General features: G+C 45.8%; 1 protein-coding gene across 1 annotated transcript; it reads right to left on the bottom strand.

The window, feature by feature from the left end:
* Positions 1–19: 19 nt before the first annotated feature.
* FKBP6 (FKBP prolyl isomerase family member 6 (inactive)) lies at positions 20–26,628 on the bottom strand. Its single transcript, XM_025864688.2, has 9 exons — positions 26,407–26,628; positions 26,196–26,313; positions 25,688–25,777; positions 24,739–24,941; positions 23,398–23,517; positions 17,965–18,159; positions 17,746–17,855; positions 16,329–16,418; positions 20–490 (listed from the first exon to the last, which is right to left on the bottom strand). Exons 1-8 carry the CDS (start codon positions 26,461–26,463, stop codon positions 16,331–16,333), a joined length of 981 nt encoding a protein of 326 aa, XP_025720473.1. The 5' UTR covers positions 26,464–26,628; the 3' UTR covers positions 20–490; positions 16,329–16,330.
* Positions 26,629–26,665: the final 37 nt, after the last annotated feature.

Here is a 26,665-nt window from a genome sequence, read left to right as displayed (position 1 = left end):
TTTATACTGGATCTTGCAGGAACAGAGAAAGGTTTTATTTATTTAGAACAAAAACATATGTAACATAATTCTCTCTCTAAAACAGAAAACCCTATAAAATACACAAAGCAATCTCTATTTGTATTTACCCAGGGACATTAACAGCCGGAAGGGGGGCTAGGACTGGGAGAAAAGCCAAGGACTAATTCCATTTAAGAAAAACAAGAAACTGCCTTTTAAAAAAATAGCATTTTTCTACTTGTCAGTAGCTACACTTTCCCCGACTCTGTATGAAAACGTGAAGCAGAAAATAGCACCTGTGAAAACACATTTCATCTGCATCAGTCAGAGATGAGGCAATGGCCAAGGGCTGTGGAATTCCAGCCCCCACTTCCAAGCGCTTCCCTGCAACACAGTGTGCTGGGGAGTTCTTTCCAGAAAGTCCCCCTCGCCCCAGTGATGGAGAACTCCAGCAGCCTGGCCACTCTTATCTGTAGTTTAGTTGAAGAATCTAGGAATCAAATACAGCAGTTAGAAACGCAGTAAGATACAGCTGCCTGACGCAGAGCAATCATAATCTGGAGGTGCCAGGTGTGGCCATGGCCACGCGTCCGAGAGCCAAAGCCGGCCCTGGGTCTGTGGTGACTGCACTGGGTGGCCCCAGGGGACAGGCCCCTACTGGATGGGTTCTGGGAAACAGTAGCTGATTAATGTGGTGGCTCTGAAACTTCAGATCAAAAACACAGGACGGTCTACCAAAGATCAGAACAGAAAGGACCTTAAGATCATCCAGCTCAACTTCATTTTTCAGATGAAGCTCCAAAAGAAAAGACTAATTTTTGAACGCAGGCAGAGCTTTATTCATTACAATTTCTCGACTGTTCCCCAAGGAATGACACTTCCTTAGCCATTTAAAGATGTGAAAACACCCCCAAACAGCTGAATGCTTGCGGCAGCTGCTTTTCAACCAGCAACCACCACCACCTGCCGCACACACTGGGGCAGCACAAGCCGCTCGGGATGCAACCAAACCAGGGGCCTGGGCGAACCTGTGCCGGGCAGCTCTGGGCACAAGCGGCGTCACACTGCCAGACGACACGCACACTGGTGCAGAGAGACAGAGCACCACCGTTCGAGTCCTGGGAGCCGCCGCCTCCGCTCTGTGCCTGTCTCCTCCCCTATAACATGGGCCTCTGTCCTGAACCCGCGCCTCGAGCCTCACGCAGGTGCCGCCCGACGAGTGAGCTGGCGGCTTTCCCAGCGCTGCTGAAGCAGATGTGTGAGTATGGACACTTCTTCCCTTCACGCACAGCGGCGGTCTCTGAGGGAAGGGGACCTTGCCTGCGCCCCCCCCCCCACCCCCGGGAGCAGCCGTAGCAGCAGGTGGGTACAATCCAAGGCGGGAGGGGGAAGGGGGAAGGGGGAAAGTCAATGCTCCCTCCTCAAGTTGTCGATGTGGCTTCTCACTTAGATCTAGGTGGAGTGCTTTCCGTGCCTGTAAGTACTACGGCACTTGGCTCGTGAAGCCTTTGTCGGCTGGCCTGTGTCACAAACTGCAGAAAAATATGGCACATATAAAATTCAACTTACAAATCTCAGTCACTGCTCTTATGGAACTTGTTTTTAGTGGGATAAAGAGATGAATAAACACAAAAATCTAAGTGCTATAAAGAAATAAGCAGGCTACGGGGATGCAGAATGATGCACGGTGCTCTTCAACATGAAGTAACGCGAAGACTTCTCTGAGCGGACATTTAAGCAGATGGAGCTCTGTGAACAGCCAGGAGAAGGGCTTTCCAGGCTACAGGAACACGGATGCAAAGGCCGGGAGTCCGAGACACGGCTGGAGCGAGGGAGAAACCTCAGCAAGCCAGCATGGCTGGGATGGAGTGAGCGAGGGGAAGAAAGGTAGACCATGACACTGGACTGGCACCAGGCGCCAAGTCACTGGGGCCACGGAGCCCTCGGGCAGGACTTTCAGGTTTTACTTCAAGCACCATTGGGGGTTCTGAGCAGAGAAACAACTTTTTAAGAAAGGTGAGTCTGGCTGCTTTGTGGCAAAGAGACTGCAGGGGCATAAAAACAGCAGTGGGGAGAGCAGTCCCCTCTACGCTGGGCTCTCGAGCTACTCTGCCCAGCACCCCTAGGTGGCAGCTGCGAGGTGGTGCCAGGTTCCTGGTCCACGCCTTTGGAGACTGGCATCTTCACTCTCCATTGGGCAGCACCTCACATCCCATTTATTTCTCCACGAACCCAAGCTGCCATGTAAGTGCAACCATTCTAAGGCCATTGCACTGGACGGGCCACGTGTGGGCTCCACTCACCTGCCTGACTAGAGTGAGGCCCACAGCCACTGACGTGGGAAGCATTTGCTGTACTCTGCTGGGCATCCGGACAAGGAAGGGATGGGGGTATGACCATACAGGATGCATGACGGCAGAAACATCAAAAGCACTTGCCTGTCCAACCCCAAGCAAAGTCCTGGAGAAACAACATGCTGGCAGTAATCTCCTGATTATTGGCAGGATCTCTGATGCAATCACCCCGAGAAATGGCCAGCCCTGGGGCCAAAACCAATTTGACATTGCTTCTTATCACTGGCAACTGCTGTCCAGCTTGAGGCCCAGCAGGACTTGCAATGTTCAGGCCCAGAACCTACTGGTGAATCAAGACAGAACTCAAGCCCTAGAGTCAGTAAGGGGAGAAGGGAGACTCACCGGAGCATCACGGAGCATGATTTAGTCATTCCACCACTAATGCTACCCGTTTGTCACACAAACAAGAGTCATTCTATTGTCAAAGTGAAGGAGTTAATTTACCCTGTATAGATGTGAACCCTTTGCTTCAGGTATCATATATGGTATTTTAAGTCCATAAACAGAAATTTTGGTATAATTACTTATTTAAAAATAAAATCTTGAAAAAAATCATCTCTACACCCAAATGGGGCTCGAACCCACAACCCTGAAATCAAGAGTGGCATGCTCTACTGACCAAGCCAGCCAGGTGCTCTGGTACAACTATTCAGACATTTGAATAAAAAATAAAGATCTAGGGGCACCTGGGTGGCTCAGTCGTTAAGTGTCTGCCTTTGGCTCAGGTAGTGATCCTGGGGTCCTGGGATCGAGCCCCGCATCGGGCTCCCTGCTCGGTGGGAGGCCTGCTTCTCCCTCTCCCACTCCCCCCTGCTTGTGTTCCCTCTCTTGCTGTGTCTCTGTCAAATAAATAAATAAAATCTTTAAAAAAAAATAAAGATCTGCCCCTTCCCCACTCAGTTGGTTAAGTGTCTGCCTTTGGATCAGGTCATGATCCCAGGGTCCTGGGGTCAAGCCCCGCATGGGGCTCCCTGCTCAGTGGGGAGCCTGTTTCTGCCTCTCCTGCTCTCTCTCTCAAATAATCTTTTTTTTAAAAAAAGATTTTATTTATTTATTTATTTATTTATTTTAAAGGATTTTATTTATTCATTTGAGACACAGAGATACAGAGAGAGAGAAGAGAAAGCATGAGCAGGGAGAGAGGCAGAGGGAGAGGGAGAAGCAGGCTCCCTGCTGAGCCAGGAGCCTGATGTGGGGCTTGATCCCAGACCTGAGCCGAAGGCAGACGCTCAACCATCTGAGCCACCCAGGTGCCCCTTATTTATTTATTTGACAGAGACACAGCGAGAGAAGGAACACGAGCAGGGGGAGTGGGAGAGGGAGAAGCAGGCTTCCTGCTGAGCAGGGAGCCTGACGCAGGGCTCGATCCCAGGACCCTGGGATCATGACCCGAGCCAAAGGCAGACGCTCAACGACCTAGCCACCCAGGCGCCCCAATAAAAAATCCTAAAAAAATAAAGACCTATTTCCCTACTTCAAATTAAGGATGGAAATAAACTGCCAATAGTTTTAAAACTCTAAACATAAAAAAGAACCCTGAAATACTAAAAGGTCACAGACATTTCCTGCTAGTTATGGACAAATGTAAACAGACAATAAGCAAATGAGGAGAAGCTTCCCTAGTAATCAAGGAAACACAAATTCAAACATCAGAAAGGCACGATGGGGCCCCTCCCACAGGTAAGGGCTGCACTCTAGTCCACAGAAATGGGAGCACCAGCGCCTGGAGCCTGGGTGGAAAGCTGGCTGCCTTAGCACACCGGGCTGGGGAGCACCCCCATCCACAAGGTTGCGCTCAGGCTTGTCCGCACCCCCTTCAATGGGGCTCTTGGGTTCTCCTTTTGCTTTCTTCCCAAGTCCAAAAGTCCCCCACACTCCTTCCTCTCAGGCATCAAGCTGCCTATTAACCTGGGAGGAGGAGCAAATTTGGTATCCTTTTACTTCAAACTCTTCTACTAAGTTTCAAGGTCTTTCATTATACAATGTCCCAGAGATGCGCTTTCTTAGGGAAGGAACTGTTCTTTTGTGTACGAGGACCTCTTCTGCTCTCCCAAACCAACCAATTAAAAATGCACAATATTTCTATCCCTGCCACATCAAAGATTCAGTATTATAAAAACATTAACAGCAGGTCAAAGGGTTAAAAAAAAAAAAAGCTTATCTTTGTGACAGGAAGGCATCTGCTACCAATCACTCCTGATAAAAGCTTTTAATAAAAACATTTCCTTAACATGATAAAAAGACGACTGTCTCAGCCCAAAGTCCACATCATGCTTACGAGCTGAGTGGCAGTTCCATCACAGCCAGGAAAGATGCGGATGCTCAGGGCTGTCACCACTATTCAACACTTCTGGAAGCACTAGCCCACATGTTTTGATGGGCTCTGAGTAAAATAAGAAATGCAACTGGTAGAAATATTGGGATATGATGATCATATATCTAGAACATCAGGGAAGCAACTGACCAACTAGTATAACTGACAGAACTATCAAAAAACTAAAAAATTCACAAACGTGTTTGGTTACACAGAAACAGGCAATATTTATAGAAAGGACACCTGACTCTGTAACGGTGCTTGATCAGGAACATGCTAATTCTAACGAGATCCCCTCTCAGATGTACCAAACTGGCAAAAATTAAACTAACAACAGAAATGACAGCAAAGCTATGGGACAGAATCTCTCAGATGCTACCAGAGGGGACATAACTGGTACAGCCACTGAAGAGATCAATTTAGCAATACCTAGTTCAGTTGAAGAAATACAGATCACAACCCAAGGATACATTTAGTTAAGTGTCACAGAAAGATCAGGTGTGGGGACAGTAACTACAATGCCTCCTGTTACTGTTAAGAATATTGTAAAACCGGGCACCTGGGTGGCTCAGTCGGTTAAGCGTCTGCTTTGGCCTAGGTCATGATCCAGGGGTCCTGGGATCGAGCCCCACATCAGGCTCCCCTCCCTGCTCAGCTGGGAGTCTGCTTTTCCCTCTGCCTCTGCCCCTTCCCCACTACTTGTGCTCTTTTTCATGGGAAAAAAAAGAATATTGTAATACCCTCCTAGGATGGAATGCTAGTCTTTTTTTTTTAAGATTTTATTTGTCAGAGAGAGAGAGAGAGAGCACGCCAGCGCACGCACACAAGCAGGAGGAGGGGCTGAGGGAGAGGGAGAAGCAGGCTCCCCACTGAGCAAGGAGCCTGGTGCAGGACTCGATCCCAGGACACTGAGACCATGACCTGAGCTGAAGGCAGATGCTTGACTGACTGAGCCATCCAAGTGCCCCTAACTCATCGTTTTTTAAAAATGAGGTGGTAGTTCTTTGAGTGCTAACTTAGAGGTCACCCAAAATGTATTTAAATTTTATTTATTTACTTTAAGCAATCTCTATGTCCAATGTGCAGCTTGAACTCATGGACCCCAAGGTCTAAAGTCACATGCTCTTCTGACTGAGCCAGTCAGGCACCCCCAAAATGTATCTGAACACAGTATGGTACAAAATATAGGATTCTATTTGTGAGGAAGATTGCATATACACCCACATTCTCAAATATTCACAGTAAACCCTTCAGGAAGGATACATATAAAACCTCAGCAGTGGTTACCTTCTGGAGAGTGGGCCTGGGGACTGGGAGCTTTACACTTCACCCCCCCCTTTTTTTTAAAACTGTAAGCATGTAGCATTTTATAATTTAAATACTGACAAAAAGTTGTGGGGGTGGGGTGGGTAGAAAGCACTGAAGTGCAGAATGCTGATAATTGTCAGAGAGGTAATGCATACGCGGGCAGATTGGCATGCCGGCCTTTTCTACCTTTAGGTTTGAAAATCTCAAGGAAAAGCTTAATAATAATCAACTGAAAAAAGAAAAAAAAAGTTTCAGTCTAGTCTGTGTTCCATGCAATGACTTGAGACATAAATCCTGTGATCAATAGTCACTCAGTGTGAAGATGTTCCCAGGAACGCTGATGATAGAGATAACCAAAGGATCAGATAACCAAAGGATCATTTTAGGAGGTTTAGTTAGTTGAATTTTCAAAGTGGAACCAATAAGAAGTAACACTTTAGCATAAATGTAAAGGTATCAAAATGGAAAAGTTCACATTTTGCAAATCCAATTCTCGTAGCACACTGAGGTGCAGTCAGAGAAAAAGGTCATCATGTCTCCATGACTCAAGGAAAGACAAGCCCGGAGACCTACAAAGACAAAAGCAGCCAGACTTAGGGAACACAGACCAAGTTCCAACAGGTAGACTCCCGCTGAATATATGAATACTAAACAAGTGGCTTCCGAGGAGAGCATACCCAGGCCTGGGGAAAAGGCAGCCAATGTGAAATCGAAACTCCAGCAAGGATATGATCGGTGTCTACAATAACTGCACATAATAGAGAGCAGTAATCAAAGAAGAGTGTGAACGTGTAACAGAGAAGCCCGAGAAGTGATGTAATCCTGGAAGCCTGAGCCGGAGGCTGCAGAGCCCAGGATGTTGATGCTGGAGACCCGAGTACAAAGCCCTGGGGCCGGCCAGGCACGGGGAGCAGGGTGAGCAGGGTTCCCACGGAGTCCGGTGCCAGCCCCGCCCTGTCTCCCAGCCCTGTCCAGAGCACTTCCCTCTAAGGCCATGACAGGGAACTAGAGTGAACGACTGACCGTCAGCCTTGAGCGGCATCTGTGAGGAACGTCGGCAACAGTGGGTCTTTGAAAAAACTGATGAGATCCCTCTTCAAAATCCCAGAAAATGCACAAACATTGTACATAAAGGGGAAAATTCATAGCCCCTCTCTGAAGCTGTTCTCTTAACTGGTTCTCTTTCTTAAAACACATGACTCAGCCAATTGGAAGAACCTAGTCTGGGTATCTCGAGTGATTCAACTGAAGGAGAATAATTTGAGGAGGAGCCCTAGCCCGCTCATACTCTGACGTGATGTTCTGGCTGGTAAGGTCCTCCTCCAGCGCGTCCTTCCTGCTCCTGCCACCCTGCCAGGCAACTGTTCAAGGTGGACCCTCACTGCTGGGCCCTCCTTCATCGGCCACTCCCCACCCTGGTCCTGGTTCTCGGGCTCCACACGGACCCTTACTATGCTGTCCAGGGTTGGCCTCCACCTGGCAGTCATCCAGCTCAGCAACCTGGCCCTTCCCTTGGCTATATCCCTCCACTTCTTACTGCTGGCATGCATCGGGGGGCTATTCAGTGGTCTTCCCTACCTGTCAGGGAATGCTGTCAAGCTCTCTGAGTGGTCCCCCAAGCCCAGGCTTTCTAGGCTTAAACTGAGCCAGAGAGCACTCCTGGGCCCTCCCCCCAGTGGGGGCGGCCAGGACCCACCACACAGCCCTGCTGCACGTCCTCCGATGACCACTGTCAGAGCTTATGGCCCTCAGGTGCCACAGTGCCACGGTGAAGGCAGCAGGGTATATGGTCAAAGAGGTAAAGAGTGCCACCCAACTGCCATCTTCATTTCAAAACCAGGTTTGTATTTAATGATACAACAGAAACCCAGAGGGATTAATGGACTTGGCCATGGTCACAGCAAGGGAGTGAAGATGGAGGAGCCACATTTCCCATTTCTCAAGCCCGTGGTGAGTGGTAAAGGGCACTTCCATAATCGCGGATTTTGAAAATTAGAAAAAGGAACCTAGTTATCTCCTGAAATTTAATTAAGTAGCCCTCACTGATTCCTTACCCACAACGAACACAGAATCCACTGAAGTAAACCTTAGTAGGAAGCAGGTCGGGGGCCCATTACAGCTGCCAAGAGAGGCTGTGAAGAGAGGTGAAGGGGCCGAAAACCCTGCCCGGGGAAATGTTTTCCCAGGAAGGGGCACAATGAAAAGGTGCCAACCTCAGTGGAGCTATTTATAGTCACACAACAAAGGGAGGACTTCAAGGATCCCTCCTGAGCTGGGAGAAAAGGCATTTCACAGATCTCAACAGATCAAGGGACCATGTCTAACAGTTTGCCTGAAAAACGACACGGTCCTCATCTGACAACAAGAGAATGCTTGCCCAGCCCAGTTAACCTTAAGAAAATACAACTACATTTGGAGGAGAAAAAAAAAAAGTGGAGATTCAGAGAGAAAATCTGAAGAATTAATGATACATAAAATTACAAAAATACCTTTAAACGAGTTATTATTTGTTTAGGACTCAGACAAGTCTTACTGGAGACATGAAATGTCTTTATAGACTCAAAAGTAGATTTGAGAATTTCTTCTTAATCTCTATGGGAAGAGGGAGGATTCACATAAATTCCCCATCTAGATCCAGTCACATGTTGTGGGGAAACAATGATTGGCTCCCAGGGTTTTCCTGGCAAATGACCAGTCCAGCCCAGACACAGGAAGGCTATTTGGAACAAGGGAACCCCTGACCCAGGGGACACCTCTAGCTTCAGCGTCGGCATCAAGCTCTGTGGGGCCTGCTGCTTTAGTGCTCACTTCTGGCCGACTCTCTGAACCAGGATTAAATCTCAGAATTTCAGCTAAGAATGTACTCTCTGCAGCATGGCCTTTATTCCCACCTGAGCCTCTGAGGAACTTCTCTGGCTTCCCAGAAAACATTTCTTATTTTTATTTAGTTTTTTAATTTATTTGAGAGAGAGAACATGTGCACGTTAGGAAGAGAAGGAACAGGGAGAGAGGGACAAGCAGACTCCATGCTGAATGCGGAGCCTGACATGGGGCTTGATCTCTCGACCTGTGGAGATCATGACCTGAGCTGAAATCAAGAGTTGGTCGCTTAACTGACTGAGCCACCCAGGTGCCCCGAGACAACATTTTAAAAAACATCTGTTAAGATACTCTCTTCCTGGGCGCCTGGGTGGCTCAGTTGGTTAAGCGACCGCCTTTGGCTCAGGTCATGATCCCGGAGTCCTGGGATCGAGCCCCACATCGGGCTACCGGCTCAGCGGGGTGTCTGCTTCTCCTTCTGACCCTCTCCCCTCTCATGCTGTTTCTCTCTCTCTCTCAAATAAATAAAATCTTAAAAAAAAAAAAGATACTCTTTTCCTGAGGCTGCTCATGCAACATGGCTCAATCCTCTTAATTCTACAGCTCAAAGGCTTCAGCTTAAGTATGGAAAGCTGAGAAAAAGGGAGAAACTCCTAAATACCTAAGAGAGGGAGAAAAATCCAGGGGCACCCAGTGGTAACACTCCAACTGAAAAAAGCTGCTGAGTAATACTTAAAGCTTCAGATTTCATCTGGGGTTTAAATTTCAAATCCAATGAAATGGTCACAGTTGTTTATACATAAGCACAAAGACCTCCACAGGAAGGGTCTAATTCTCTGAGCTTCATTCCTTCATTCCTCCATTCCTTCATCCCAAATCTGCAAAGTGGAAACAATTTCTCCCTCAGAAATGCTGGGAAGATTAATGGGCTTGTGAATATTATGAAGCGCTACAGACCTGGAATAATGCTCAGACTCTAGGGAGAACTGTTGAAAACCCTTCACCCTGAGCACTCCTGTTCACTCACTGCAGACCTTGGCTTACTCCCACAGGTCAAACATAAGCATAATAGGAATTCCAAAAACCATACAGAAACAGTGATGCGTGTAACCATATACATACTCAAAAGAGCTGGAAGAAGAGATTTGAACTTACAAAACGTTTAATTAACATCCTTCACATGAAAAAGGGTTCTTACAAATCAATACTTAAAACGACCCAAGAAAAGAGTGGGCAAAGGAGGTCAACAGGCAGTTCGCATAAAGAATATAGATGGCCAATAAACACACAAAAAGCTGCTCAACTTCACTAGATATTGGGGATATACAGATTAAGATGACATAAGCACTTGTATCCACTATTTCAGGGGGAAAAAATCCACCTGGGGAAAAATTGGGGAAGCTACTGTAAGAGTTGGTACCCAGTGCAAAGGATCCTAAAGCATTTTGGTTGGCTCCCACCTGCTCAGCCTTAAGAAGAAGGAGTGGATACCCTGCCCGTGTATAAGAACTCCTGACCGGGCGCCTGGGTGGCTCAGTTGGTTAAGTGACTGCCTTCGGCTCAGGTCATGATCCTGGAGTCCCGGGATTGAGTCCCACATCGGGCTCCCTGCTCGGTGGGGAGTCTGCTTCTCCCTCTGACCCTCCCCCCTCTCATGCTCTCTCTCTCTCTCAAATAAATAAAATCTTTAAAAAAAAGAACTGACCGATTTTTCAACTGCTACATTTTTTTAAAGAAGATTTTATTTATTTATTTGAGAGAGAGAGACACAGCGAGAGAGGGAACACAAGCAGGGGGAGTGGGAGAGGGAGAAGCAGGCTTCCCGCTGAGCAGGGAGCCCGATGTGGGGCTTGATCCCAGAACCCTGGGATCATGACCTGAGCTGAAGGCAGATGCGTAATGACTGAGCCACCCAGGTGCCCCTCAACTGCTACATTCTTAAATGTGAACAGGCAACCAAGAAAACACCAACTATTTGTGGAAAGTCTGCAACATGGAAAAGAGAAAGGTCAAAGCAAATAGACAGAAAAATAAACATTTCAGAGAACAAGAGACAATGTACAAGAATGATCCTTAGCTTCTAGAGATACACAGGGAAATGGGAAATCCTGTGGATGAAATGATAGCATTACTGGGATCCACTTCAAATTAACCTGACAGTGCTAGGGTTGGGGAGAAAATGTGTGGGGTCAGAGACGGAAACACTGGCTTTATGTTGATAACTGTTAAACCTAATGGCTGAATACATGGGAGAATCATTATTCTACTTGCTGAAGTTTGAGATTTTTCATAATACAAAAGTGTGTGGGGGGGAAACGTGGGATACTATGAAAAAGGGAAATTGGAAAAGATCTTGCGGTTTCAAATATTTGACTGCTGAAATGAAAAAAGCCAACAAGAGATGGAAGATGAGGTATGTTTCCCTGGAGGGTGAGGGAGGAGAGAAAACTTAAGAGAGACATAAAGGACATAGACAATCCCTGCAGAAGGTCCAACATCCAATGAACAGGAGTCCTAGAACAAGAGAACTGGGGGGGGGGGAGGAAAATTTCATTAAAGAAATCTGGAATTGCTTAGCTCTCAAGAACCTGAACCTCCAGAATTAAGGTGCCCATATAAAGGACTTGAGCTTCTGGGGGTACCTGGACACACTACTGTGAAATTTTAGAGAAGGTAAAAATAAAGAAATATACTTTTACCAACATCTGGAGTTGGTGAGGAGGAGCTCTGAGAAGGGAGAGGAGTACTGACAGGAGAGCCATTTGGGGGTGGGGTGGGGTCTGAGGGCAAGGTGTGGAGGGAGGCACAGTTTGAGAGCAGAGATCTTTTAAGTGGGGTCTGGGCAGTGGGACAGAACTAATTGGGGGGCAAGTCCTAATTTCTAATGAGGAAGGGAGCTTTCAACTGGGGGATAGGCTGTAAGTGGGGAGGGGGTTCTTTTCATTCTAAAATCTATACCCAGCTATGTGTCTGTAATCAAGTGTGAGTTGGACATATAAGGAGGTGAAAAATTTATCTCTTAAACATCCAAAATTGGATGTTACTTGAGAATATCAGAAGAAGAAAGTAAACCAAGAAAAGAGATCCAGTAAATAGTGGATGCAACCCAGGAGAAAAACGAAATCCCAGAATGGCAGCCATGCATCAGCCTATGGGACACTCTGTATAGACCGGTACATAAAACAGGACATTTCTAAGAGGGAGGACCCTGAGAAGAAAGGAGAGTCATTGACTAAATGGTACCACACAGTTTTTGAAGAGGTAAGGATAAAAGCAAACAGTTCAAGAAACAAAAACAAATGCAGTTTGAAATTGTAGGAAAAGAAAAGCTCTTAAAAGGGGCACCTGGGTGGCTCAGTCGTTAAGCGTCTGCCTTCGGCTCAGGTCATGATCTCGGGGTCCTGGGATCGAGCCCCGCATCGGGCTCCCTGCTCAGCGGGAAGCCTGCTTCTCCCTCTCCCACTCCCCCTGCTTGTGTTCCCTCTCTTGCTGTGTCTCTGTCAAATAAATAAATAAAATCTTAAAAAAACCCAAAAACACAGCATTGGCTTTTCAGTTAGTAACAGTCTCATCATACAAGTGGAGCATAGAAAATATTGTCTTTAGCTTATGAAATCAAAAACATCACTGTAATATTTTCATTATAATAATCTAACAGGGGCTGAGAACAGTGACCTAACTATAAAGGAGGAAAGAAATAGTATTGTACCATATCACAACAAGAAGTCAACCGATAAAAGTCCAAAACTGACCAAAAAAAAAATCAAGAAATCGTAATATAAACGTAACACTTAGCTACGTGGAATACAGAACATCTAGTTACGTAGAAAATCCCCAGGAGAAACAGAAGTTAAAATCGGTTCCCTTTGGTAAATGCTTTAGTTTTTTTTTTTTTTTTTTTAACGTGTGGCTCAGGATTTGACTCTGGCTCTTTCACTTACTAGCTACGAACCTTGGCAGGTTAGCCTCTTCACGTCGAACTCATTGTTTATAAAACGGAGAGAACACCTATGTTCTAGAAATATTGAATTAATCCACGTAAAACATGTAAGAGTGCCTGACACATTGAATATGTTTAATAAATACTTTGATCAAAATTAAACTATGAAAAAGGTGCATAAACAGTAAGTAATGCTACCAAAACAATCTGGAAGAAAAATAAGACAAACCGAAAGCCAAGAACATTAAAACCATGCCTAGGTAAGATGCCGGGTCGGGGGGCGCCTGGGTGGCTCAGTCGTAAGCGTCTGCCTTTGGCTCAGGTCATGATCCCAGGGTCCTGGGATCGAGCCCCACATCAGGCTCCCTGCTCAGGAGGGAGTCTGCTTCTCCCTCTCCTGCTCTCCCTGCTTGTGCACTGTCAAATAAATAAATAAAATCTTAAAAAAAAAAAAAAAAAAGATGCCGGGTCAGGGAGTCCCCTTGGTCTATCCAAACCTACCAGTTAACCTTGGAAACTCGCTCAAGTTCTGCCTTCTCCAGGAAGCTTTCCCTATCACTCCTGGTGTGGACCAGGATCACCTCTGAGCTCCCAATTCGGTCCCCCCCACTGCTCCCTTAAAGCTTCTCTTCTCCAGAACAGCTTTAGTCCCTTCTTCCACTGCCCACAGGTCATCCTATAGAGGCTTTGGCATTATGGTCCTCCTCCTCCAGCCAAATTCCCACTTAGAACTAGGATCCTACTGACAGAAAGCTCCCTCCCAGCCTTTCCAGATGGGAGGCTTCATGCTCCTGCCTCCTTTCCATTCCTGCTCGTGCGTTTACCTCCAGGCTGTCATTGCCTCTCCAAAACCTGCCACCTGCCCTTCAAATGTGCCCTCCCCCTGGCCCCCTTCAGAATCTGCTTAGCATGAGCTGGAAAGATCACATCTTTCCCCTCCTCTGAAACCTACAGAGCACAGCCCACACTCCAAAGAGGACTGAAATGCTGGGTGATCCACAACGGACCTCAGCTCTGAATTCCTGGTCTTCTCCCCACCGCTCACACCTGTGCCCAACGCTGCCCTTCCTTCAGGCTGGGCTCAGCAGCGTTTTCCCCTCTCCCTCCCCTTGCTCTCTGGGACAAGCGGCCCTCTTACTCGTCATTGCTCCCCACGGCCCTACTCTGTGGTGCTAGGAAGGGGTGCCACTCATGGGTCTCTATACACCCAAACAGGTCAGAGTCCTGCTTTGGGATTTTCCCAACCGGAGCCCTGGCTGGTACAGGAAGAAGAGAGAGGTATGGGGTAGGGAAGAGTTCGCTCTCAAACAGAAAGGCTGCGGAAGGGACCCCCGGGGCACGCTTTACGGTGGGAGAGCATGCAGCAGAGACGGGACGAGGTCCTCAAGACCTTCAGAGCTGCAGGTCTCCACCTGCCCAAGGCCTGGCTGTTCAGTAACTCTGATTCTGCGAGCTCCCCAAATCCCTTCAGCAAATCTCTTTTTTAGCTGATGCTAGCTGAAGACAGGTTTCTGTCACTGGCAAGGACGAGTGTCCCGACAGCCAATAACGAGAGCCAGCCTGGAGGATATGGTTTCAAAGAGGCTGGTCTAGCATTTCAACTATTTTACACTTGATCCAACCAACATTTACTGAGTGCCCGTCATGTGCTGGGCATGGTTTCAGATGCTAGAAAATACAAAGACAAGAAAAAGACATGGTCTCTGATCTCAAAAAATGTAGTCTGTTATGACCAAGAGCTTCGAGAACATAATTGAGAGAACACTCATTCTACCAGAACGCTCAACATCTTGGAAGACAATATGAAGACAAATCACTAGGATTTAACATCTTGGAAAATAACAAATTTTGTCAAAACTAGGTTGTCAAAAAAGAATCTGAAAACTTGGACATTTTAAGTAACTGACTAGTCACAAGTACAACAGAAAAAGAGCGTAGCAGAGAGAACACCGAAGACCCAGAAGCCAAAATATGTTACAATCTCAACAGCAGTGGGAGTAGAGTAATAATGGCTATTTTCGACCCAAACACAGTCATTGGTAACTTGACAAAACACCCAAGACATAGGAATATCTGGAAAACCATCTAAAAACTCATCAGGTCCAAAATGCCTTGGAGACAGAGAAAGCTGGGGGCAGGAGAAGGGGAGAGTAGAGACAGGAAGTAGCTGCACTGCTGGATTTTCCCAGATCTGTTTCCAGGACGGACCCTGGAAGAACTGGGTCTTCGCTAAATGGCAGGACATGCCAGATGACAGTCCAAAATGTCTGGTAAAAAGCCAGCAAACCTCTCTTCCTGCTGCACATCAACAGCTGCCACACAGGAGAAGTCCTCTGGCTCACGTCTCCGTTCAGAAAACCCACAAATACTCCAATGTCCCCGAAAGACCCGAAGGCCAGGGTCACAGGGTCAGAGTCCCTGACAAAGGCAATGTTGACTTCTGATACCAACCGGTTGTTTTTGACAGGGCCGAGAACAGCAGTTTTTAGATCACTTGTGAAAATGTCTGGGATGAATAGGCCTCTTCACTGCCGCCTTCTCCCCAGCCTCTTTTGTAGAGAGATATAGGTAGCAACAAAGGGGAGATTTATTACCATGAGCCCATTCGGCAGCTGTTTTCTTGTTGCTCCTTGTTTAACTTCTCTCAAGAGAGCAGAGTTATCTACCCAGCTAAGCAGGTGTTGAAGGCAGGTGATTTTGTTTCCATTAATTTTCTTAAGTAATAGTAAACCAGACTAGAGAGCCCGCTCATGAACTCCCGGGGAAACCTTAACCCTATGGCTGCTAGACCACAGGGCGTCTGCTGCAGCTGGAAGGCTAGGTTCTGATCCCCGGTGGTTCTAACACCTTTCAATCTCTTGGACTAACAGTAAGGAGAACCTAAGAGTCCTGGCCCATCCTTGCCCCTCAACATCTGGATTTTGTCTTTGTTAACAATGTGTTCATTGTAAAGTGACGTTGGAGGTTTTCAGGAAAAACAGATTAAGAAAGGCATTCCTGGGGTGCCTGGGTGGCTCAGTCATTGAGCGTCTGCCTTTGGCTCAGGTCATGGTCCCAGGGTCCTGGGGTTGAGCCCCGCATCGGGCTCCCTGCTCGGCGGGGAGCCTGCTTCTCCCTCTCCCACTCCCCCTGCTTGTGTTCCCTCTCTCGCTGTCTCTGTCAAATAAATAAATAAAATCTTAAAAAAAAGAATGTATCCGTTTAAAAAAAAAAAAAGAAAGAAAAAGGCATTCCTCTTCATTTCAAAGCCCAGATAAACCACCACATTAATGACTATACTCACAGCTTCATGTTCCAAGCTCCTGTGAGGGAGAGGTTAACATAAAACATGGAAAAAGCTTTTAATTTTAAAGCTTAACACCTCCTAAACCTACCAATTTAACCTCAGTTCTGGATGCACTTTGCAATCTTCTCCCCGATCATCTTCACGAGAAGGCCCGTGGTATGTGCACTCCACAAGGAACTTTCTACTCCTCCCACCTATGCTCAATTGTAGATAGCCACTATTCAATAGTGGACTAAGGAGAACAACCACCCTTCCATATATTGGACAAAATCCTGAAGCCTTTTTATGCTTCAGCCCCTTGATTACCTTCAATTTTCTCCTACTGTAGAGCCGTTATAAGGAGCGAACATTCGGTGACACATCTCTTTCTCTTTATCTGTGTAGTCCCTGTAATAGCTGGAGACAGAAACATACGCTAGTCAGAGAAAGTCTGTCTTTGCAGGAGGTGACATCTGGTGGCTGGAATACTGCACTCAGGTCCAGAAATACTGAAAATTCAGCAGGTCCTGAAGTGAATCAGGAGGGGATGGAGGCCATGCTGGAGAGGTAGGGGAGCCAGGGGACTCCCCTCAGAGGGGACAGTGATAGTAAACCTCTACCTCAGAGGCTGTTCAAGAAGCCCTTGGGACAGAAAGCCCACAACCTGAAAAGACTGCAGCCTTAAAGGCTGGGAGCCACTTTATAAGGGCTGCCAGGCTGAGTGTCTTGCCAAGTGGCCTCATACTCCGTGGCTTCTAAATTATCTTCAGATTTCTTTGCTAAAGAATGGTCAGATTCCAAAATTTCTACATCCAGGATACTTCTTTTAAAAATTATTTTTGGTACCCTAGGTAGGACTGACAGGATACTTTTAAAAACCAGAAAAGGGGGATGCCTGGCTGGCTCAGTTGGTAGAGCATGCACCTCTGATCCCGGGGTTGTAAGTTTGAGCCCCACACTGGGTATAGAGATTACTTAAAAATAAGATAGTTTTAAAATAAAAAAAAAATTTTCAGGAAAAAAAAAACAACACAAAGGAAATTGCTGGACAGTCCTAAAAGGCCTGAAATATAACAAATGGCTCTAAGTATAAGAGGTACACACACCTCAGACTTTTTTAACATCAAAAGCTTTAACTAGCAATCTAGAGTAAATGTTTAATGTCAACAGGAGCAATACAGAAGGACAAAACAAAACAAACAAAAGACAGTGGATAGATTATGAGGTGTTGGAATTACAGACAACTATTTATATGCCAATACAGTCATTTTAGAAAACTTTGAAAATGACGTCTATAATCACAAAATGTTGTATTACTGAAACACTGGTATAGATTTTACTTGGGTAACAAGAAAAGTCATCCTATGCATAGGAGTCAGACCTGAAAGACCCACTGCAGACCAAACAGGATCTGTAAGACAACTTTCTGCCATCTGTTAAGAACACTGGTTTTCAGTTGATGGCAAGTAGGGAGGAGGAGCTGAAGAACAAGGCCCTTTTTAGAAATTACACTGGTCCACCTGTTTTAAGGTGCTTACTTTGAGGGTCGGAAGTGGGGAACAGACTTGTAGTCTGGAGGAAGCTGTCGGTTTAGCACTTCATAAAGCCAGCTCTAGGGGGCGCTGCCTCCCAACACATGCTGGGCCACATTCCCAAACAGTCCTTTACCCAGGTGGAGCGACCAGAGCCCCAGCCGTGGCACTCGCCTCTTTCTTTGGTTTGTACTCCTGCAAACAGGTCTCACCTGGCCAGTTTCTTCAGCTCATTACTGATGTCATGATTGAAGGGCTGTTCCTGCTGGGCTCGGACTAGAAAATCTCGGGCCTTCTGATACTCCGTCATGAGTAGACAGGCCTGTCAAAGGAGAGAGTTTTAAAAACACACTTGGTTAGGAAAGACAGCATTTTTCCACTGCAATCTTTTCTTGGGCATTCGTTCTCGAGTCCCGGGCCTCCCAACACACCTGTCCACACCGGAAGAGGGCCTTAGCATTCTTCCGGTCGATGATCAGAGCTTGTTCTCCATAGCTCAAGGCTGTGGTAGGTCGCTCCAGCTTCAGGTACGTAAAGGACAGGTTAAGGAGAACAAGAAGCTTGGCTGCTTCCACCAGATGCTGCTCTTCAGGGGGTGCTGATCGTCGGTGGAGAAGCAACAAGGCCTGTGGAGAAGGAAAACAGGTAGTCAAGAGGAAGCACATAATATTACTGAAAGCCCGAAGAATCAAAAAAAAAAAATTAGAGGTAAAAAAAAAAAATGTTGCAGGACACAATATCAATATAAGAGTTAGTTGTAGGTCTATACTCCAGCAATAAACAATCCAAAAATGAAGAAAACGACTCCATTTACAACAACAGCATGAAAATTCACAATACATTTAAAGTGCAAGAATTGTATATTGAAAACTACAAAATACTGAAGAAATTAAAGAAAATACAAATAAATAGAAACACATCCCATGTTCATGGCTCAAAGGACTTAATACAGTTAAGCGAATACTCCCCAACTGATCTACAGATTCAAAGCAACCACTACCAAAATTTCAACAGCCTTTTTTGCAGAAATGGTCAGGCTGACCTGAAAATTCACATGCAAATTCAAGGGATGCCAAGTAGCCAAAACAATATTTAAAAAGAGAAAATGGAAGACTCACACTTTCAAATTTCAAAGCTACAGTAGCAAAGCCAGTGTGGTAAGAGCTAAGGACACACACAGATCAACAGAATAGAACTGACAATGCAGACCAAGAGTCCAGAAATAAACCTGTATTTCTGTACTCAACTGATTTTTCAACAAGGGAACCAACCCCATTCAACAGGAAAAAGGTAGTCCTTTCAAAAAAAGGTGCTGAGAAGCTGGATGTCAACACGCGAAAGAGTGAGGTTGGATTCCCACTTCAAGTATAAACACAAGTTAACAAAACGGATCACAGACCTAAATGTAGAAGCTAAACTGTAAGACTCTCAGAAGAAAACTTTAGGTGTAAATCTTCATGACTTTGAACTAGACAATGGTTTCTTAGCTATTACGTGAAAAGCACACATCACCAAAAGAATAAACTGGACTTCAAAAGTAAAAACTTCTGTGTTTCAAAGGACATTATCAAGAAAATGACTGAAAAAAATCACTACACCCATTACTTACTGGTTTAAGCTGATAACATAATTAATGGTTTACTGCTGTCATTGCCTGTACCTACAGATAATTCTGTATCTTTAAATGAAAAGACATTCATACATTCCTGAAAAGAAAAAGAATGTGAAAACACAACTCGCAGAATGGAAGAAGATATTTGTAAATCGTATTTTCTAAAAAAATCTAGTGTCCAGACAATACAAAGAACTTTTATAAAAATAGACAGAAAACTCAATTAAAAACGGGTGAAGAATATGAACTGACATTTCTCCAAAGATGACGTACAAATAGCCAATCAACACATTAGTTACTGGGAAATGCAAATCAAACTTAACGAGATACTGCTGCATACCCACTAGGTTGGCTATAATTTGAAAGATGGAAAATAAGTGTTGGTGAGGCTGTGGAGTAATTGGAACCCTTGTATTGTTGGTGGGAAAGTAAAATGTTGCAGCCACTTTGGAAAACAGTTTGGCAGTATTTCAAAAAGTTAAACATGGGAGCTACTACATGACCCAGCACTTGCACTCCTAGGTACAAACCCAAGAAAAATGAAAACCTGGGTCTACACAAGACCTTGTACACCAATGTAAAAAGCAATGTTATTCACAGTAGCCAAAAAGAGGAAACAATTCAAATGTCCACCAACTGATGAACAAAACACGATAGGATCCACACAATATACTGCTCAGCCGTAAAATGAATGAAGTTTGGTATATGCTACAACACGGATGAACCTTGAAAACCTCATGCTAAGTGAAAGAAGCCAATCACAAAAGGACAAATACTGTAGGATTCCATTTATAGGAGTACCCATGGCAGACAGACAAATTCCTAGAGGCATGAAGTGGAATAAAGATTACTGGGGCTGGAGGAGCAGGGAGAATTGGCAGTTACTGTTTAATGGCTAAACAATGTTTGGGATGAGGAAAAAGTTCCAGAAATGGGTAGTGATGATGGTTGCATGACACTGAATGCATTTTAAATGCCACTGGATGGTATAGCTGAAAATAATTAAAAAGACAAATTTTAGGTTATGCACATTTTTTTATTTTTTTTTAAATTTTATTATTATTTTTTTTAAAGATTTTATTTATTTATTTGAGAGACAGAGAGAATGAGAGATAGAAAGCACGAGAGGGAAGAGGGTCAGAGGGAGAAGCAGACTCCCTGCTGAGCAGGGAGCCCGATGCGGGACTCGACCCTGGGACTCCAGGATCATGACCTGAGCCGAAGGCAGTCGCTTAACCAACTGAGCCACCCAGGCGCCCTAGGTTATGCACATTTTTATCAAATTAAAAAATAAAAAATTTAAAGACAGAATGGAGTATGAATACACATTACAACATGGATGAACCTTGAGAATATTTTGCCAACTGAAAGAAGCCAGGCACAAAACATCACACGTTTGATGATTCTGTTTACGTAAAATGTCCAGGAATAGGCAAACCCATAAAAACAGAAAGATAGGGGCTTACCAGGGTGTGTTGGGGGAATGGAATGTAACTGCCAACAGGTACTGGGTTTTGTTTTGAGGTGATGAAATGATCTGGAATTAGCGTTGACAGATGCACAACCTTACGAATACATGAAAAACCACTCTCCTGTACATTTTAAAATGTGAATTTAGAAAAGCACAATCCCACAAGAACAAAGAATGAGAGGATCGATAGCAAACCCAAGATGTCAGAACAGATGGCAGAGTCATGGTGGGAGAACAGAGGGCCATGTCTGAGGGGCCGGCCCTCCAGCGCAGAGCCGCAGGAACGGACAGAACCAGCGATCGGAACTGGCCAACAAGCGGGGCTGAGTAAGAGAGGACAACAAGATGGGACACTGAGAGTAAAAAAAAAAAAAAGGAAAGTAGGAGCTCAATCCAGGAGGTCTGACAATTAACAAAGGGTCCCCAAAAAGAGAAGACAGAGACAAGGGCAAATTACCACAGAAATAGCTCAAGAAAGATTCCCAGAAGACAAGTTTCTTGAATGAAGTGATACACCCGGGGCTTAATACAACCAATTTTTAAACACACACACACACCCCCCACTGTAAAATTTATTAACACCAAAGGAAAAAAGATCCTTAAGTCTTTACAGGGAAAAAAGAGAAAAGGTCACATAGAAAAGAACAGGAACCTAAAAGACATCAGACTTCCTGACAGTAACTGTAAAAGCCAGAATCAAACAAAATTCTTCAAAATCTGACGAATGGTGACTGCATGCTAGAATTCTATACTCCGTTATGCCAACTGCTAAGCGTGTGGTAATTACAAGAATATTTTTAGAAATGCAAGGATATACTTACTCTAACAACACAAGGGGTAAGTGGAAAAAAGCAACAGGAAGTCCACAAACAGAATCACAGGGCAGCCCAGGACAAGAACTCTGAACCAGAACACTGGAGAGCAGAGGGAAAACCCTAGTGAGAACTAAAGACCCACCTTCCAGAGCGAGAAGTAGAAGACATTAAAAACAGCAACTAAAGCATGTCAAGTACCAACTCACAATGCCAGAAAAAGCTGCAAACAAACTTAAAGAGGGCCTGGGAAATAAGACTAATGATGGAAGGACTGAACTGATCTTTCTTCACTGGAAAATTTTTTTCCCCCGTGTGAGCAGGCTCTGTCTCAAGAAACCTTACAACACTGAAGTTATCTGTGATTTGAGCCGACCGTGAGCCCAAGCCTGTACCCTTCATGTTTAGGACCTTGATTCCATCAGCATTCCGAAGGACAACACACTCATGCACTCTCCTGTCTCTGGAGCACATGCATAGAAACCAAACGTGGCAAATACCATGAGCCACCTACCCCAAATCCTATCTCTTTCCCCCTCTAGCAGAGCCTCGAGTTCATTCACAGCACTGGTATACAAATTAAACTACATTTCCCAGGTTCCTACAGTTACTGGGGTCCACTGAATATGGGTCTGGCCAGTGATATAGAAAAGGAAGTGATTGGCTGAGGGGGTACTTCTGGAAAGCTCTTAACACAAATACACCAGACTCCTCTCCCCTCCCTTCTTCCTGCCTGGGTGACCATGTGATGCTACAGGACCATCTTGGGGTAAAAAAGGATATGTTTAAGGGTAGTGGAGCAGAAAGAAAGAATCTGGATTCCTTTACGGCCTCACAGAACTGACGTACCAGCCTTGGACTGCCTCCCTGCTCATTTGAAAAAAAAATTTAAATTGTGGTTTATTTTCATTAAATAATTAATTTTAGAACATGAGCTTGACAACAGGGGAGGGACCGAGGGAGAGAACCTTAAGCAGGTTCCACACCCCATGCAGCCTGACGCAGGGCTCGATCTCATGACCCTGAGATCATGACCTGAGCCGAAATCAAGAGTGGGGATGCTTAACCGACTGAGCCACCCAGGTGCCCCTAAGTCTGGTTTAAAGTACAATTTTTCAAGATCTATTGCTTGCAGCTGAATGCAAATCCTGAATGAATGAGGCTCCCTTCACAAATGAGACAAAGTCAGAATGCTCCTAGACTCTAAACTCTGTCTTGTTTGCCTCTAAAACCTAGGGCAGAGTTTGGCATACAGAAAATGCTCATATCTGTTGAATGAGTCACAAAGCAAAAACAGTGAATTCCTGTCAGCATAACCTATGCAAGGAGCCAAACCACAATCAGAAGCCTGGTGAGAATGGAATCACCTTATAGCTAGAAAAATCTCCACTGTCAGACAGGAAATGAAGATGGCAAATGGGATGGAAAATCAGTTGGTAGAGGACCTAATCCTGGAATGAGAACTTTTAAAGACTTTTTACTGAAATACATACAGACACACACACATACAGGTAATTACAAAAACAAGTGAACAGGGCGCCTGGGTGGCTCAGTTGGTTAAGCGACTGCCTTTGCCTCAGGTCATGATCCTGGAGTCCCGGGACTGAGTCCCGCACTGGGCTCCCCGCTCGGCAGGGAGTCTGCTTCTCCCTGTGACCTTCCCTCTCGTGCTCTCATTCTCTCTCTCTCAAATAAATAAACAAAATCTTTAAAAAACAAAAAAACAAAAACAAGTGAACAGGTCAACAAACTTTCACAATCTTAACATACTTATGTAACCACATCCAGACACAAACACAGAACACAAACACAAATCCCATGTTCCCTCTCCTGGTCATTATCCCCGGAAGGAAGATTTTTGAAATGAGATTTTTCTTAAGGACTGCATGTGAAGAATAAGGACATATAAGAACTTTCAAAAAAAAGAATGTTTTCAGGGTCTAAATTTATACTTCTAAAGCATCCTTACCCTCTTATATCTCACTTTGGCATCACAGAAACGATTTTGGCGGAAAAGATAGTTGCCAAACTCCCGTTCAGTAGCTGCCACTTTTAGGACCTTCTGAAGTGGAAACTCATCTTGTTGCTCCTGAGGACCAAAGACAAGGACACCCAGCAAGGAAACTGAAAGCCACAATACCACGATCCAAGTGCTGTTATAGATATTAGTTTTTCTCCTTCAGATCATGCACTTTCGTTTAGTGCCGTATGTGTGCCAAGCACTGGGCTTAGTGACCCTGCAAAGGTCATCTCGGTGGCTCCCAGCAAAAGCTAAAGGTATTACTAGTCCCATTTTATACATTAGAGCCAAAAAGCGGTCTATTCCTTTGGTCCTTCCAGAGATGCTCCCCGAAGAATTAGAAACTGATGGAACTTGCCAAGCACGGAAAGCAGGTCTCACAACAACCATTTATCCAACAAGGATTTAACAGGTCTTCGTCTGCCCGGGGCCCTACTGGTCTTCCTGGCTACAATGTTGTACCCTGGGTACATGTCAATCACCCACAGAGCCTCTTTTCAAACACGATGTCCTGGCCTTATCCCTGCCTAGAGATTCTCAATCAGTACACCACAGGTGGGCCTCAGGCATTTGCAAGAACCTCTGTTTTGTGGAAAGGTGAGAAAAAGGTAAGGGCCCTCACTTGAGGCGATGGCAGTTTAGTGGGGATATAAACCTAGGTGGACATCTAAGGCCACACACACACACAGTCTGTGTGGGACAGCATGAGAGAGAGTGTGTATGGCTGCCAAAGAGATCACAAGCCCTAGTTCTGTCTGATGGGTTAAGTGAAAGGCTACAAGGAAAGGGAATGTTTAAAGTTATGGGGACAGAGGCCATGTGCCCCCATTGGCCTGGGACTTTCCCAGTCTACACCTGATGTCCTGGGATCTCAGCCAATTAATAATCTCCTTCGCTCTCAAGCATTTTACGTTGCACAATAAAGCATATGTTCTCCCTAGTCGACCACTATCAATGGTTGCTAGAAACCAAACTTAATGTTGAGAAGCAAATGCTCACAGTCTTGCACGGAGAACTAGGCAAAGGGTGACTAAAAATCACTTCAAACTGCTGGTCCAGAACAAACCCAAGGTTGGGCCTCGGCCTAGTTCATTTGCCCATACACAGGAGTCATTACTAAGATGGGTACGTACCAGGAAATAAGGGAACCCCTCCACGGCCGATGCTACCACCACACAGGAGCCCCGGGGTGGAATGTGGGGCAGAGGATCACCATCAGAGAAGGGTAATTACCAAAAACACAAACTCATTCTCTCTTTAAAGTATGGACATCTACGCTCCAGAACTTACAGCTGAAAGGGCCCAAAACTTGTCTGACTCAGCAGAGTCCAGGAAGTCAAGTAGCTCAATCTCAAACAGGACAGTGGTATTTGGGGGGATCAAGGGAGGGCAGCCCAGTGTTCCATAGGCATAGGATGGTGTGAACAGAAACCTGGCCAGCTCTCCTCTCCTCATGCTCAGAAGGCCCAACTCCATGCCCCAGAGTGTAATATCTGGAAGAAGACACAAAGAATTTGGAAGTTTGCCCAGCATCCTGATCCAACGTTATCAATTTCTTCCCCCTTGAAGTCCAAATCTTTCCACATCATACTCCAAGCCTTCTGCACTACGGTCCCGACTCACTTTTCAGTCTGTTTCCCACTACCACCACCATTCCCAAACTCCAACTTCTGTGGGCTCTGCAGCAATCTAGCTTCTCTACCCCTGTTCATACAGTTCCTTCTTCCTGCAAGGAAGCTCCTGCTTCCTCACCCCAGGCCCAGCTTCTATCCTGACTGAAATCTTACTTAAACTTCAAGGCTCATTTTAAATGCCCCCTCCTCCATAAAGCCTTTCCTGATCTTCCCGGCTGGAATCAATTGTGCCTTCATTAAGCACTCCCACAACACTACTTACACCTCCCAGGACCTCATCCGATTCAGTGAATGTGCTCAATCTCCTTACTCTAGCTGAGATGTTCTAATCATCTGAGCACATCTTCTCTTTTCACCCTGTGTTACGGATATTAAGCCCCCGATGAACGTTGTTAACAAACAAACATGCCCCATAATTCTCAGGATGCAAAGGTAACCTTACCAGGTAAACCATCTCCCGAGTATCTACGCCTCAAAGGGAAATGTGTAGGCGAACAGGGCTGGTTTAGTAAAACCCAGCCTCAGAAAAACCAACTCAAAGACTCCCTGCTCTGAAGCATTTCCACAAAGAATCCCTGCTTTCCTGGCTGCTCATCTCAACTTACCCTCTCCGAGTTTCATCAGCCGGGGAGTTTTCCTAAACCAATTAGAATCAAAAGGTTTGTCCATATGCTCCAGATATCCAGAATATTTCACTAGGACAGAAAACAAACAAACAAACAAACAAAACAGTACAAGAAAAATAGACCAAGAATGTGCACACCTCCATATCAACTCACTGTTACAAAACAAAAAACAAAAAAACGATGGAATTCGATGCGTTCAAACCGTCTCCCACCCAGAGTGATAGGAAAAATCTTTGCTCAACGTTTGGACGCCTGCCCTTTGGCTGTTTCAGGAATTTGGCTGGTAAGCCTCAAGGTCCCTTGTTCGTAGTGGCCTCACGCAAAGGGGAGATGGGTTCCCTCGTTTCCCTTAAGAACGTGAACTGTAACAAGCGAGTTCTACCTTTTTTTTTTAAACATAACCTTCCCTCCCCACCTCCCAAGGTAAGGTGCAGAACAGGCTTATGGACCGGTGCTTCTGCATCGCCAGGTGGGAGGCAGATGGTACCTAGCACGGAAGCATCTGGGGTCACCAGCTCTCCGGCACCCTCTCGGATGACGTCCTTTAGCACGCCCCGGTCCCCGGAAATGTCCAGCATCCTTCGACTTAACCTCTGGTACGGAGACTTGCGGGGAGAGACACAAGACCTCAGAGCCCCCGGCTGGCACCCCGACCCCGGCACCCCACGTCCGTGCCTCCGCGGCGCGCAGACTCTCACCTGGCCGGAGGCGTTGTCCCCCTGCAGGACTCTTGGGTTCCGCGTGCTCCCCCCCATGGTCACGTGGCCTACCCGGCGGCAGCGCGAGCCCTCAACCTCCTCGCCCTCCCCGGGGCGGTGGCCCAGCCACCCCTTTATATCCAGCCGCGCGCCCCCAACCGCAGCGCTAGGCTCAGGGGCCGCGTGGAGGTTCCAATCGCTTGGTGCCAACCGCCACCCACCGCCCTGAGCCCTAGGGCGGCGAGCCTGAGCACGTGGC

Source organism: Callorhinus ursinus, unplaced genomic scaffold (assembly GCF_003265705.2).
Source record: "Callorhinus ursinus isolate GAN/ISIS: 27379988/994484 unplaced genomic scaffold, GSC_fseal_2.0 scaffold55, whole genome shotgun sequence".
Taxonomy (NCBI): Eukaryota; Metazoa; Chordata; class Mammalia; order Carnivora; family Otariidae; genus Callorhinus; species Callorhinus ursinus.
This window is presented reverse-complemented; position numbering and strand designations above follow the sequence as displayed.

Bases quoted from the DNA above. Each gene is read 5' to 3' on its own strand.
- FKBP6 (XM_025864688.2), bottom strand. From the start codon at position 26,463: ATGGGGGGGAGCACGCGGAACCCAAGAGTCCTGCAGGGGGACAACGCC. The intron at 26,314-26,406 runs GTGAGAGTCTGC...TCTCCCCGCAAG, and splicing joins GGGACAACGCCTCCGGCCAG to TCTCCGTACCAGAGGTTAAG. The intron at 23,518-24,738 runs GTAAGTTCTGGA...TTTGGTCCTCAG, and splicing joins AGTTTTGGGCCCTTTCAGCT to GAGCAACAAGATGAGTTTCC.